Consider the following 13,264-nt stretch of genomic DNA (forward strand, 5'->3'; position numbering starts at 1 on the left):
GTGAATCTCAAGACCCCACAAATTCTTGTGGTTAATTTGGGAAACAGGAATTGCTGGATGGGAGAAGTGGTTGCTGCCCTTTCCTGCCCTCTCCCACAAATGTGTGGCTGAGGAATTTGAGATAGAAAACAAGCCACTGGCTATCAGTAGCTGCTGGGGCCCTTGTCATGCTGTGAGCAACTGTGAGATGTGTTCTCCTTTCTTCTGGCATGAGGAAAGCATCTGCAAATTTACTCCAGAGTTACAAGCAGTTGATTCTCAGTCATTTGCTGCCACAGGCTCACATTCACAATCTTTCCTTTAGTAAACGAAATATAATTTGTACTTGGCTTACATCTCATCATGGCATCTATAGTAACCTGTAAGTAAATCTCTGAAGTTCAAAAAAGGATCATCTCAGATCTGGGGAGATCTCACCCAGGGTACTTCCTTGAAAATAGCCTCCTACTTTGCACTGAAAAAGAGCTTTTATTGCTGAAGACAATCTCAGAAGCCTTCTGGCTTGTTTTCAGTTAGAATCATAGAATCATTCAGGTTGGAAAAGACCTCTAAAGATCATCTAGTCCAACCCTTAACCTAGTACTAAAGTCCACCATGCTTCTAAGTTCTACATCTACACATTCCCTGAAGACCTCCAGGGATGGTGACTTCCCTGGGCAGCCTATTCCAATGCCACACAACCCTTTCAGTAAAGAACTTTCTCCTGATATCCAGCCTAAACCTTCCCTGGTGCAACTTGAGGCCATTTCCCCTCATCATACCGCTTGGTGCTTGGGAGAAGAGCCTGATTCCCACCTCTATATAGCCTCCTTTAAGGTAATTCTAAGAACTAAGGTAGTTCTAAATATATTGGCATATTTTGGGGGCACTTTTTTTTTTTTTTTTTTTTTTAGGATTTGATGTCTGTCTGGGGTTTTGGGTTGTTTGGTAATTTTATGTTGAATTTATGGTACTTAGTTAAGGTACATTTTTGGGCCACTCCAGTCTCCACAGCCTGAGGCACACACTCATGTACAAGTGTAACAACCTTCCACTTACCCATCTGTGCTATTGAAATATGATCATTCTGTAAGTGTTCCTTAGTTGGCTGCATTAAATTCAAAATGTTTTAAATTGTGCACTGCATTGCATATTCCCAGAGGATGAGTTTACAGGCAGCTCTGTTTTCACTGCTGAAGCATGGAGCCTGTTGGCATCAAGAGGACAGACGTACTGTTGTGCCCTTATTCCATCTCACTTCCTTTGATCAGAAAGAACAAAATCATCCTTTTCCTCTTTAAATTGTCTTCAAAGCGAGGACTGCTCACTCTGACTGCTCATTATACGCAGAAAAGTGCAGAGCTTCCTGTGCAGAAATGTCATCACAAGTGACAATCACAGAATACCACAGAGATATCTTAAGGGAGGGGATTGGCCTACAATGCTGGGCACAATCCTAGAATTTCAGGAGAGGGATTATTTTGGGACCAAAAAATTCTTGCCTAAGTTTCTCATTGTATTTTCATTATCATGATGCGAAACACCCTGTATTTAAATCAGTCTGACTTTTAATTGAATCCAGTGCTCAGACTAGGAAGTACTCGCTGCAGCTCTTGTGGCTAAGGGCTCGAGTCCAGCTGCAGTAGTGGGAGAGGAAAGCACTCGCTGCCTGCACAATGAGAAACGAGGTAAAACTGAAGTTGTTAGAGCAGAAGTCCTTATAGAGCAAGGCTTGCAGGAGAAGGATGTTTTGATTTCTCAGAAGTGTCTGATAATAAATTATTGGAGTATCTATAGATGAGGATCCCACTGTTATCACAAGTGCCACTCTAGAATTAATTGTTTAAAGCTGCATGCAAAAAGTGGTGCTTAATTTGTCAGCATGTGGAGTATGTCATCTCCAGTTCTGTAAATGTAGTGCAAAGAATGTCCTTCTGCCCACTTGAAATATGACTACTTTGACTTTCATGAGTTCAGTTGGAGTGTAAGAGGTCTTAAAGTTCTGGTATTTTATAAAAATATCTTGGGAAATGTCACTGGGCATACGACAGTGTTAAGTTTCACTTGGGATTCTTAGGGGTGCTTCTGCAGGAATACAGGTAAAAGAGATCTTCCCACTATTTTAGGTGTGCATACAAGTTTTTTGTTGATTAGAAGCTTTTTGCATCCAGTTCTTGTTCTCAATTAAAACTTGTTATAAATAAGATGTTTAAAACATGCATTGCTTTCAATAACACCCTTCAGTGAAGATCTCTCAGTGAGGAGATGAATCCAGTGTAGTGGATATTTCAATCCTGTTCTCAAGAGTGAGAGGTGGGAGCGCCTGGTAAGTTGATTCATCAGTTTAGAAGTACCTTAACAGAGAGAAAAAAAATCTTCTGGGTGAAGAAAAAAAGCAAATACAGTCAAAGCAGTAGAATGGAAACCTGCTGTACTCTGATGAAATAAAACTGCCCTTTGCCCACTACTTCACCTTCTCAAGGCTTGCCAAAGTAATATCCAAAGTCTGTCTGCTGTTGAAACCCTGTAGCCGACTGATTGGATCTTCTTAAATTCCTCATAGCCAAGAACAAAAATTGCTTTGTGCAACTAGAGCTTAATGAACTGGTTTTGTTAACAACCTGACTTACATAGAGTATTGATGCAAGGGCAAACTGTATTCTGTTTTGCCTTTATTTATTTCTAACATCTGTGACTTTGGTATTTAATATCCCACGAATTCACTGCTGTGCCAAAAGCTTTTGATTTGAAATATGGGAATTGATTTTAAACTGCCAGTAAATACAGAAATGATGGTAATGTTCTCCATTAGCCATTAATCATTTATGTCAAAGATACTAATTTGAACTGCAGCTTGTGTAAACATCTTAGATGCTTCAGCATTTAAGCCCTGTTGAGCTACCCACTGACACTGCATTATTTACCGGTAGTGCCCTGTAGCCATTAAATGTCTGCAGCTCTCCTGCTGCCTGGATTTAATGCAGTGCTTGCTTCCTGTGATGGGAGAGCTGTGCTGCATTCACAGGCTTCGTCTGTTTTGTGAAAGATGAGGTTTCCCTTGTTTTAATTCCAGAGTGTAGAGCATTGCAATTGATTCTGGACTGAAAAAAAAAAAAAAATCAATGCAAGAAGGTAAACATTACCACTGAGAAATGTGGAGTTGTCCTGGAATTTGTGCTTGCTTTTTCAAACACGCAGCTGCCTAAATAAAGAAGTGTCCTCATCCCAGGATTAACAGATCAGGTTTGCTGATGGATTTGTTGCTATAGTTCCCACAAGAATTTATCCTGGCATGAGGCTTGGCAAAAACCAAGCTTTCTGCTCCGTGAAGTGCCCACGTGGGCCGGGGTGCCAGACACAAGCGGCGCCGGGTGCCCATCCCCAGGGCTGGGGTCTGCACCCGCAGCGGGGTCCAGGTGTGGCGTGGGCAGGGGGTGCCTGGCTCCACGCGGGAGTGATGGGTGCTGCCCACGGTGCTCTGCCAGAGCTGGTGCTGTTTCCTTCTCACAGTTTAGCCATGTAAAAGCTGATCCCAGTTCGAACGCTTTAGCAGGATCGACTTTATTTTTAGAGGCATGAACTTGGGTGGCATTTTCAGAAGGACTCAATACTGGAGCAGCTTGGCTGCCACTGGAGCTGGAGCATGTTCTGCCATGGATGATAGAGGCTGTCAGGACAGTATATAACACTTTAGAAAAACCAGTAATTACTCTACAGGGCTTTTGAATTTATTTTGCTTTCTATGCAGTTGTATTTCCGTGCTTTGTTGCAAATTCTCTTTTATGATGTAATACAGCTATGCTTTTTGGCTTAAATGGGAGTCCATTAACTAGGCACTGAGAAATCTGAGAGCACCCTCTCGTGGGGTGCTGGTGTATTACAGCGTTTTCCATCCTATTACCCTACTTTTCTCTTTTTTTCTTTGCATTTAAATATAATTCAGATATTTTAATGTATTAAATGGGAGAATAAAAGCTCTTGAATTATGCTAGAGGTTGCAAAATTCATGAGGCCTAGACCTGAGAATTAAAGTAACACTCATAAGCAAGACATATTTAAAAGGTGTGCAATTAGTGTCCAAGTCACACAGAAAACTTTACACATTTTTTATCAGGTTTTTATCCAACATTATACCTTGTATTTTAGTCAAAAGCATTAGAGAAAAAACCTCTGTGGTTTTTGATTTTAATTTTTTTATTTTTGTCATTTTTAAAAAAAGATCTAGGTAGTATGCAAGAGTTAGTTACTTTGGAATATGTGAATTCCACATTTAGAATATGTTGTATTTATACATTCTTGTTAGCTGTGAGCATCTCTGTCCAAAAACGCGTTTGCCATTCGGGCTCCCTGGTCATCCACTGTGGCACCAGCAGAATTACCCGTGCCACAAACGCACAGGGCGCTGCTCACGCCTGCCTTGTGGTCTCGCAGCGGGCTCTGTGGTTTTGCCATTTCTCTTTGAAGTAAGTTTGTCTCACAAAAGCAGGAATTCTTTGGTAAAGCAAGAAAAGCTCAGGCCCGCTCTGGTTAATACATACATCCACAATGGAGAGCCTTTGAATGAAGGTAGCTATTGCATTGCCTTTTTATGCCTCCATAAAAATAATTAAAACCTTGAAAAGCAGTTGCAGTTTTTGGAGAGTGATGAATGTTTCTGAGCTTTGAGAAGCAAATTTTCCCGATGATCTGTTTCTGTAGATAAAAACAGCTAAGCATGAAGCAAGCCTTTACCTTTGCTCACTCGTTTTAACGACGAGAAGCTCTCCGGTGTAACAAGAATCTCTGCTGAGCTGCCCTCGGGAGCTCGCCCTGTTTCGCTGCTGGCTCCTGCAGCGTGCCGCGGGCCTGGGCCTGGGCCTCCGGCAGCCCGAGGCCAGAACCAACCCTGCCGGGTGCCTTCTGTGGGGCCAGTGCGGCCCACACGCCCCTCCCGTCCACCCCCTGGCGAGAGGGGGTGGCAGGCATCCGATCCCAGATGGGGACTCACGTCAGGTGTCCTAACTGGGAGAAACTGGTTTGGATTGTGGCGTGACGCTAGGAATGCACAGATCTGATGGCCTTTGGAGGAAGGTCTGCTGGCAGGACGCGCAGCCCCACTTCTCAAACATTTCTGATGGTACTCTTAGTAACTTGCTTTAACCTGTAACCCCTCTCTCCAACTCTTTAAGGCTAGGTATTTATGAATGTAAGTCTCTCATACGCTTGCATTCCAAGTAAGTGAAAAGCGTTTTCCAGTTTGTTTCTCAAACCCCAGCATCCCCCCTCCCTCCCATCCCACCTCGCGCTGTAGCAAACAAGCCGTCATCTTTCAGCACACCTGGATCATTCCTTGAACTTACCAGCAGGTGGTATGGCACGTGGCAAGCTGTGACTGGTGCTGCAGTCCCAGTGAAGAATTTTAAGTTGTTTTATTACAGGTAATTAAGCTGTATGGAGTGATGTGCTGAAATTAACCCATAGGTCTGTGGTTCCATTTGTTCCAGGATGGCATTCTTCCTGGAGGAGGTGATGACTTGCACGAAGCGTCTCCTGGAGGTGATATCTGGCTGGCTGCCTCGACATTTTTTCGGTGCAATCCTAGTTTCTCTCCCAGCTCTTGCAGTTTTTTCGCACTTCACCTCTGATTTTGAAACAAATATACATGTAAGTTGTAGAACTCTGTTTCATAGTCTGACGTTTTGGATCTAACTTAGCTTGTTGCTTGCCTGCCTTCTTCCTTCACTTCCCTCATGCTTTACAGATGTTTGATACAGATCCCTTAGAGAAAAACAGGGCTTTTGTGTATGATGGAATACATAGTGACTTGCTGGAAAACTGTCATACAGAAGAGGAGAGGGATAGCTATAAATGCCTGTGTGCGTACATACTTTTTTTTTTTTTCCTTAGAGCAAATACTTCTGCTGGTGTTTATTCTGGCTAATGCAAGTAGAGTATCTTATTTTGTTTTTTAATTTGGAGCTTGTAGTCTGAAATGTTTTGTGAACCTAAGAAGTTTGCATGCATATTAGTAAATCTAAGAGCAAGACCAGTATTAGCAGTGGGTTGGTTTTTTTTTTTCTCTGCCAAGTTAGATGGAGAAACTGAAAAAGGAAAGAGCTGTTGGGACATAGAGATGATTACCCTGAGGGGCTGCAGGGATGGTTAAAGGAATGCAGGGTCTGCCTTCTCAAAAGGAACTGAAAGAAACTGGCTTTATTTGGCCCAGCCGGAGACAGGTTCACAGGAGATTTGGTGCCTCCTTTAATAAAAACATTCAGAAGCAGGGAGCAAGGAGCTAAATACGGAGGAAGGAAAAATGTTTAATTTAAAGGTGAACCGTAGCATAAAATCAATGCTTATAACCTTTATGAATAAAACAGATGAGAAACTGAGATAAAAGTTTGTTTCTCCTAGGTAGCACAGCGTATGAGCCTTCCTTTCCAGGATCTTCAGGGAACTCATTTACAAATCACTTGCTATTGCAGGGCCCTGGGCATAGGTAACAACCAGAACCTCTTCCTTCTTCCTACCATGAATTACAGATGCAGTTTGGTACTGTGTGTCGGGAAGTGTTTATTCTGTGGGAACATATGGACCAGACATTTTGATTTAAACCTATTCCATGGTTTTCACAGTCACAAAGGACTGGATTTGAGGATCTCACATCCCATGTTTAAAATCTTTCTGTAGCTTTTACCTTTGTGAACTTAACCAAAGCTAACTATTTTAAAGCTGTACAATTGTTTTAGTTTAATGATGGCCTTCTTCCCTCATGACCACTAGCAAACTAATTGTAGGAATGTTTTTACACTGAAGGGACCTGAAAACCTTCAAATCTCTCAAATTTCTTTGTGCATTGATTTTATATCATCCCATTCATCACCATCCATGATCATCTCTCCAAACATGGAAAAGTACTGTTGGAAGACCCATTTTTGTTAGCATATTCTCAATACCTCATCATACCAGGTTATTGGTCTAAGTGCTTCAAGCAGCAGCAGTGAGGCAGTGGTGTTCATCACCAAGCTGAGAATGATCTTGGCTTTCTTTCCTCTTGCAGGTCCTCCAGAGTCGCGGGGTTGTTGGCTCACTCTCCAAGAGATGTCCCAACTCATCTTGTACTCAGTGATGTTCCAACAATCATGGAGCTCTAGGAAATGGAATCAACCTATAGAGGGTCAGGTAAGTGTCATATTTTACTATGACATGGTTTTGCAAAGTTTTTTTTTATTCATAGCATTTTATACCTTCCCTGAATATAAAATAATTAAAATAAAAATTAACAAAAATAGCAATGAAAAAAAACTTTCCAAAGCCATGCATACATAGTAAACACAGCACTTGCTGACCCTCTATAGGCTGGCTTCATGCTGGGGCATCACTTGGAGTGAGAACCAGTGCTCTGCCACTTTAGGAGACCTGAAATGGGGGGAAAAAAGTAAGTTTAAATTATGTTTTTTATGGACATTTCTGAAATGAATTTTATCCATTTTTGAGTCATTAAATTAAACAAAAACACTGTGCTTATGGTTTAAAAATGGTAAATTATGTAAGTTCTTTTTCCATACACTGTGTCTACTTCTGAATCACATGCTTATTTGTTATGTGACAGTATTCCTAATTTGCATTTTCTGCATTTCAGCTGTAAAGGAAATTTAAAATGGGGGAGAGAGAGAGCGATCATTTGATACCGTAAAATGCAGTATGTAGCAGAACAGAGCTCCAGGATGCGGTTGTGGAGTCTCTGTTTTAGCTTGGATGGTCATCAATAATCTTGATAAAACCATACCTTGCACATCAGCTTGAGAGCTTTGACCGGTGTAACACTGTGTCTCAGGGAAATTAAGACATTCTGGGGAATACCTCCGTTCTGCACTTCCTTTTGTTTATCCAGCAAAGATGTGGAAGGGGAAAGCATTAAGACATTTGGAAGAGAAAATCCAACATTGTCTTTTCAAATTGGCACAAGTGGTGGTATTACCAAGCACTGATTGACAATGATTGATACCTGTCTTCTGTAATTGAAACAGTTTTTTCTTATTTCCTTATTCACCTGCTGATGGGCAGTATGCTAGCATCCTCTAAGAAATGTTTTTAAGGGAAGCTGGTTGTAGTTCCTGAGGGTGAACGTGTTCCACTTTTTCAATGCAGTGGAATTTTGACATCCCGTTCAAAACAGGGAGGATCTAATCCCAGTAATTAGAGAGGATATTAATGTGAATGCTTACCCTATTTTTTCTTTTATTCCTTTCTTTTTTCTTTTTTTTAATAAGAAGAGGAACTGAGCATTTTGCTAAGGTAAGCTGAAGGTGTTGAATAGTATTGAGATAATGGTGGTATAATGAGGTAATGCAAAACTGTATCTAGGGAAAATTGTGACAAACTGTCTATGCTGAAAGTTTGCTTGCTCTTTGAAGGGAAGACCTCCGTCTTCAAGTGCTGCCTCCTGTTACAGACACAATGAGGATCACTTAATGTGCATATCACAAGGAAATTAGGTCTTTATCTTTCATATTGCACATGCCTTTATTTATGCTGACATTTATGTGCAAAAGGGCTCCAGTCAGCAAGGCAAAGCTAACTCGCGCTCTCTCTCTTTGTTGCAGTACACCATGTTTATGTGTTGTGCCATTCTGATCACCATTGTGCAGTACTGTAACTTCTGCCAGCTTAGCTCCTGGATGAGATCTCTATTGGCAACTGTAGTAGGAGCAGTGCTTCTCATTCTGCTCTACATCTCCTTGTGTCCAGACAGGTGAGCATCACATCCCAGCACCCATAGACCATGTTTGGGATAAGCAAATTCGGGATAAACAAATTTTTCTCTGCCGGTGAAGTGAGGATCCAATACATGTGATTTTAGTATCCGCCATGAATTTCTCTACTATCTCAAATGTAAAAAGCCGATTTGGAAAGAGATCTGTGTTTTTGGAGGCATTTCAGGATGATACCTGAGGGGCCTTTTCCTGTAATCTGTGTTGAAATGATGCTCTGTCCTCAAGTGGTGTGTTTCTAGGGCACACTTAGGAGACCCATAGAATTGCTTTTTACGTTTTGTTAGAAAATCTATTTTAAGACATTTCTGAGGTGTTTGGTGTCCTCTCCTAGCTGGATTTACATTTGCCTTTAAGAATCATGTATTGTTCTTCCAGCTCCCTCCTCAAGGAATTTTGCACTGTAGAAGGCAGGCACTCAGATTTAAGAGATCTAATATCCTGCTTCCTTTCTCACTTTTCTGGCTTTTCAGAGGATGCTGCAAAACAGTAACTAGAGGAATCATGTTAATGTAGTTTGTGTGAAATAACCTTAAGCCTTTTCAGCTTGTCTGCTAATAAGCAGCTTTCTCCATAGGAGAACTTGTTTGCAGTATTCTTCTATTTTCTTGCCAAGATAGTCAAGGGACTCCTTCCAGCCCCCTGTCCACTCCTATTGTCAAAATTGTATAATCAAACTGCACTTCTTGGTAGCTTAAGAAATATGGCTTTTGGCACTCTTACCGTAGCATGGGCTTTGCAAGGACTTCTTATGCTAGACTTCTGTGATTCCTATCAAAAACTATTCCTTTTACACTTCTTCAGAGGCCTGCTGAACCATATGGTGAAAAGCTGGGGAAAGAAAAAAAAAAGTTTGCAGATGCGTGTTTTGTGTATTTAGTTTTCCCCTCTTCAGGCGTCTTCAGCTGACTCTTAATCTTGATCCAATTTATATTATAAGAGGACAGAATAAAAGTCACCCCTTAACATCTGCTCAGACTGTAAGTAACTCAGAAGTGGCTATGAGAGCTGTAGGAAGAAGAGCCTGTCCCTCCTTGGAAAAAAAATAACTTGGAACTGGTGTCAGTTGACAAATGGTTTCTAGATCATATTAGACTAAAGAAAATCCCTTTTTTGTGTCAGCAGAGCACTCAAGCGAGGAGTACAGAACAGCCGTTTCTAGCTTCAGTGGAGGGAAGAAGTGTTTGGTTTCTGGAAGTAGTGTTCAGTTTCTGGATGCCTGCTCCCTTTTTCTCATCTTTTATTTTTCATTTGGATTTATTTGTCCAGCTTACCTAACAACATCACTCCTCCAGTGTGCTAAGTGACCCTCTCCCAGTAACAGTTACTTTCACTCATTTCATTTTTCCTTGGCATTCTTTCCCTGTCCAACCACCAGCTTCACTGAGAAGTTAGCCCCAGGTTCATTTTTTCAAGTGAGTCAGTGAACAGTAAACTCATAATGCTGTTTCACGACTCCATTGCTCCTCTTCCATAATTCTCCCAGGCCAGGGGTCTTGCTGCTCATTAAGCTACATGCCTGCTAGCATGTCTGCATGGAGCTGCTGCAGCATAACTTGGTGCTGGGTGCAGAATCACAGACGGAACCAGAGAATGGCTGAGGCTGGAAGGGACCCCTGGGAGTTTCAGGTACAGCCCCTGTTCCAGCAAGGGACTCCCAGAGCTGCTTGCCCAGGACCATGTCCAACAAGCAGAGCCTTTTAGAATAGGGTAATGTAATGTCAGTGTAGTACCAAAAGTCTTTATGCAAAGGCAGGCAGTCAAGCTAAAGCATGGAAAAGGTATCAGAGTGGTTGACATTCTCCTGGGTGATTACTTCAACAGGCCTCTGTGCAGCTTATTGCAGAAGAAAATCAGAAGGTTTGGTGTCATAATTTTTACTCCTACTTCCATATTCAGAGACAAATTTTAGACAAATCACAGGTGTAATTACTAGATCAGCTTGTATGTAAGCTCTGCATCATGACATTGCGCAAAGGTAGGGACAAAAACTTGAGATAACTTGGGGATTTCCCTGCACATCAACTTTATTGAGGGACTGGAAAGGTTATTCCCAAGCAGAGAGTTGGAGACCTTGCAGTCTGACAATTTGTAGCATCATCTTTGCTAACTGCTAAAGGGGTAGTTATGAATGTTTAAGAAACTTTGTCTTAAGAAATTTTCCTAATGATAGTGTATTTTTGCCTGTGGTTTGAGTACTGGTGATCACAAATGGGCAAAGTTTAGAATTCATGCAATATGTTATTTCATCTCTGAAGTATTTAAATAGCCTGAGCTGTTCAACTGCATACCTGAAAAACAGCAATTTGTAGAATTGATCGTGGACAAAATGCGGGTTGAATTAGTGTGTCCCATAACTTCTATTTGCCTAGATTAATAATAACTTTTTTGTTCCTTTCTTATCAATAGCCTAGATGATTTTTTTTGTCACAAAGGTAATTGCAGCTTTGTATACATCACAGGGAAATCCATTCTGCACTATTCTTTACTTTTTTCCCCCCAAAAGTAACTAGTTTTGTCAATTAAAATACTTAATTGCTGCATAGAAATTGTAATGTTTAAATTACTTTCATTCATGGCATCTTCAAAAAGAGACTCTATATTTGTGGTTTGTTTTATTATTTTTTTAAATCTTTGTATTGTGTTGGTCAGATAAGATGGAGGCATAGCTGATTTTTAGAGTTCTGAAATTGCTTTTCTATGTTTCCAAGGTAAGTCTGGATTCTTTAACAATTACTTGTTCCAGACGTCATATTGACTGCATTATCATCACCTAGTCTTCAGAGGTTTTTGCATCGCTGTCTGACTGTGGTTGCTTCTGCCAAGCAAAAAGTGCAGATAAGTCAGTGTTCAAACAAAGTTTGTCAGAAGTTGATCAAATGTGCAGTGCAATTATTGGTCCTACTGTCCACATAATAGAAAAGTTCAAAATGCTAACTGGAATTCTGGCAGAATGCTTTGTTTATTGCTTTAACTCCCTTCTGATGTCAATGCTTTTTTTCATTTCAGCTCTGTGGAAACTTTTCATCTGGATTTGGCACAGAACTTTAGGTAAACTTTATATCAAATGACTATGTTTGGGAATAGAAACATTTTCAACCAGTTACATGTAGTAAAACTTTGCATCCATAGTAATACACCTGGGAATTCAACAAATTGGTCCAGCAAGTTGTGTTTAAGCTCCTTGTGTACCTAGTTTCCTTTCCAGAAGACCCGAGTATGATGAAAAATCATCAGAGAGCTGATGGTGCAGTTGCTGAATTGCATAATGCTATTTGCTTTTAAAATTTGATTTGTAAGAAATAGAACTATGGAGGAGCTATATAAAATAGCACCTGTTTTTCCAGTAGTAGCTGTTTTAAAGCACTATCTGTACATCTTGAACTTTTTTTAAATTGTTTTGTTGATTTGCACAATTTGGAAGTGTGCAGAGTTAGATGTTACCCACAGCTGGGCAGCTGAGAATTCCCTGGTGTAGAGAAACGTCAGCAGAAAGAGCAGGCTGTGAAGCCAGCTGCCTTCACCGGGACGGAGACATGCAGGCAATATCAGTCTGCGTGCTGTCTGTCACCCGGAGCTCACTTAGGCAGCACAGCACGTACTGTCATTGAGAGCAAATGAAATTGTAGCCCCCAGACTTCTAAACCAACAAACAAAAATCTTTTACTGGGTTATGAATAGCCCCTTATAAATCAGCGCATTAAAGATTCACTCTAATTATTTCAGTGCTGAATTTCCTGTGATTTTATTGCAAGTTTTTCTTCTACCATTTTAAGTGTTTTTACTAGTTGTTGGTATTAGAAAAATGTGTTTTCTAATTGCACGTTTGGGGGCAATACTGAGGTGATGTTGTGCTCGAATGAACTAATGACCCTATGAACAAGTTGACTAAGTAATTCATCTAAACGAGTGTGTTTTCAAGAGGATGTTGCTTCTGCTGTGAGTATGTATCACAAAAAAAAATATTTACTTTTAAAAATTATCATCTACACAAAGTGCTATGTTAGTCTAGCAAATGTGTGTGTTGTAAACACGGGGAGATGGTAACTAAGCTTTCTTATTAGATATGTATTCACCAAGATGATAAAACTTAATACGGTGATATGTTCTTTACATGGGTTTTCTTTTCTTATGGCTTTGATTGGAGATCAAAGATGAAAGATAACTTCATTTGCAGAAGGGAATTCCAGTTCACTAAACCCAGAAGGGCTGAAAAGTTAAAGCCAAAAACCAGAGGTTGCTTGATTTTTGTAGGCCAAAACACTGGAGGGAATTTGCTGAAAATGCAATGTACAAAATATTGAAGTGTGGTTGATCACTGAAGGTAATGTCTTAGAATTAACCTGAATTTAGATCTTCAGTGTTTTATTATTAGTTTGTGAAATGGCCTAAGCTTTTGTGTTGCTCAGAATTACAAATGTCTTGGCCACCATTGACAACAGCTTAACAGGCTCCTGACCAGCTGCTAATCACTAATAAATAATTCATTCTGCCTTAAATAATTGACAACCCAGTCTTCAGTTCCATGACTG

At 40.6% G+C, this 13,264-nt stretch overlaps 1 protein-coding gene across 2 annotated transcripts in view; it reads left to right on the forward strand.

The window, feature by feature from the left end:
* The window catches only part of ADCY9 (adenylate cyclase 9), a 92,015-nt gene that overhangs the window by 64,268 nt on the left and 14,483 nt on the right, over positions 1-13,264 (forward strand). For both annotated transcript variants that reach the window (XM_040574105.1, XM_040574104.1), the window contains 3 exons: positions 5,463-5,622; positions 8,565-8,713; positions 11,742-11,783. In XM_040574105.1, coding sequence (XP_040430039.1) covers positions 5,463-5,622; positions 8,565-8,713; positions 11,742-11,783 — 351 coding nt within the window. The remainder of the gene's footprint in view (positions 1-5,462; positions 5,623-8,564; positions 8,714-11,741; positions 11,784-13,264) is intronic.

This window comes from Cygnus olor, chromosome 15 (assembly GCF_009769625.2).
Source record: "Cygnus olor isolate bCygOlo1 chromosome 15, bCygOlo1.pri.v2, whole genome shotgun sequence".
Classification (NCBI taxonomy): Eukaryota; Metazoa; Chordata; class Aves; order Anseriformes; family Anatidae; genus Cygnus; species Cygnus olor.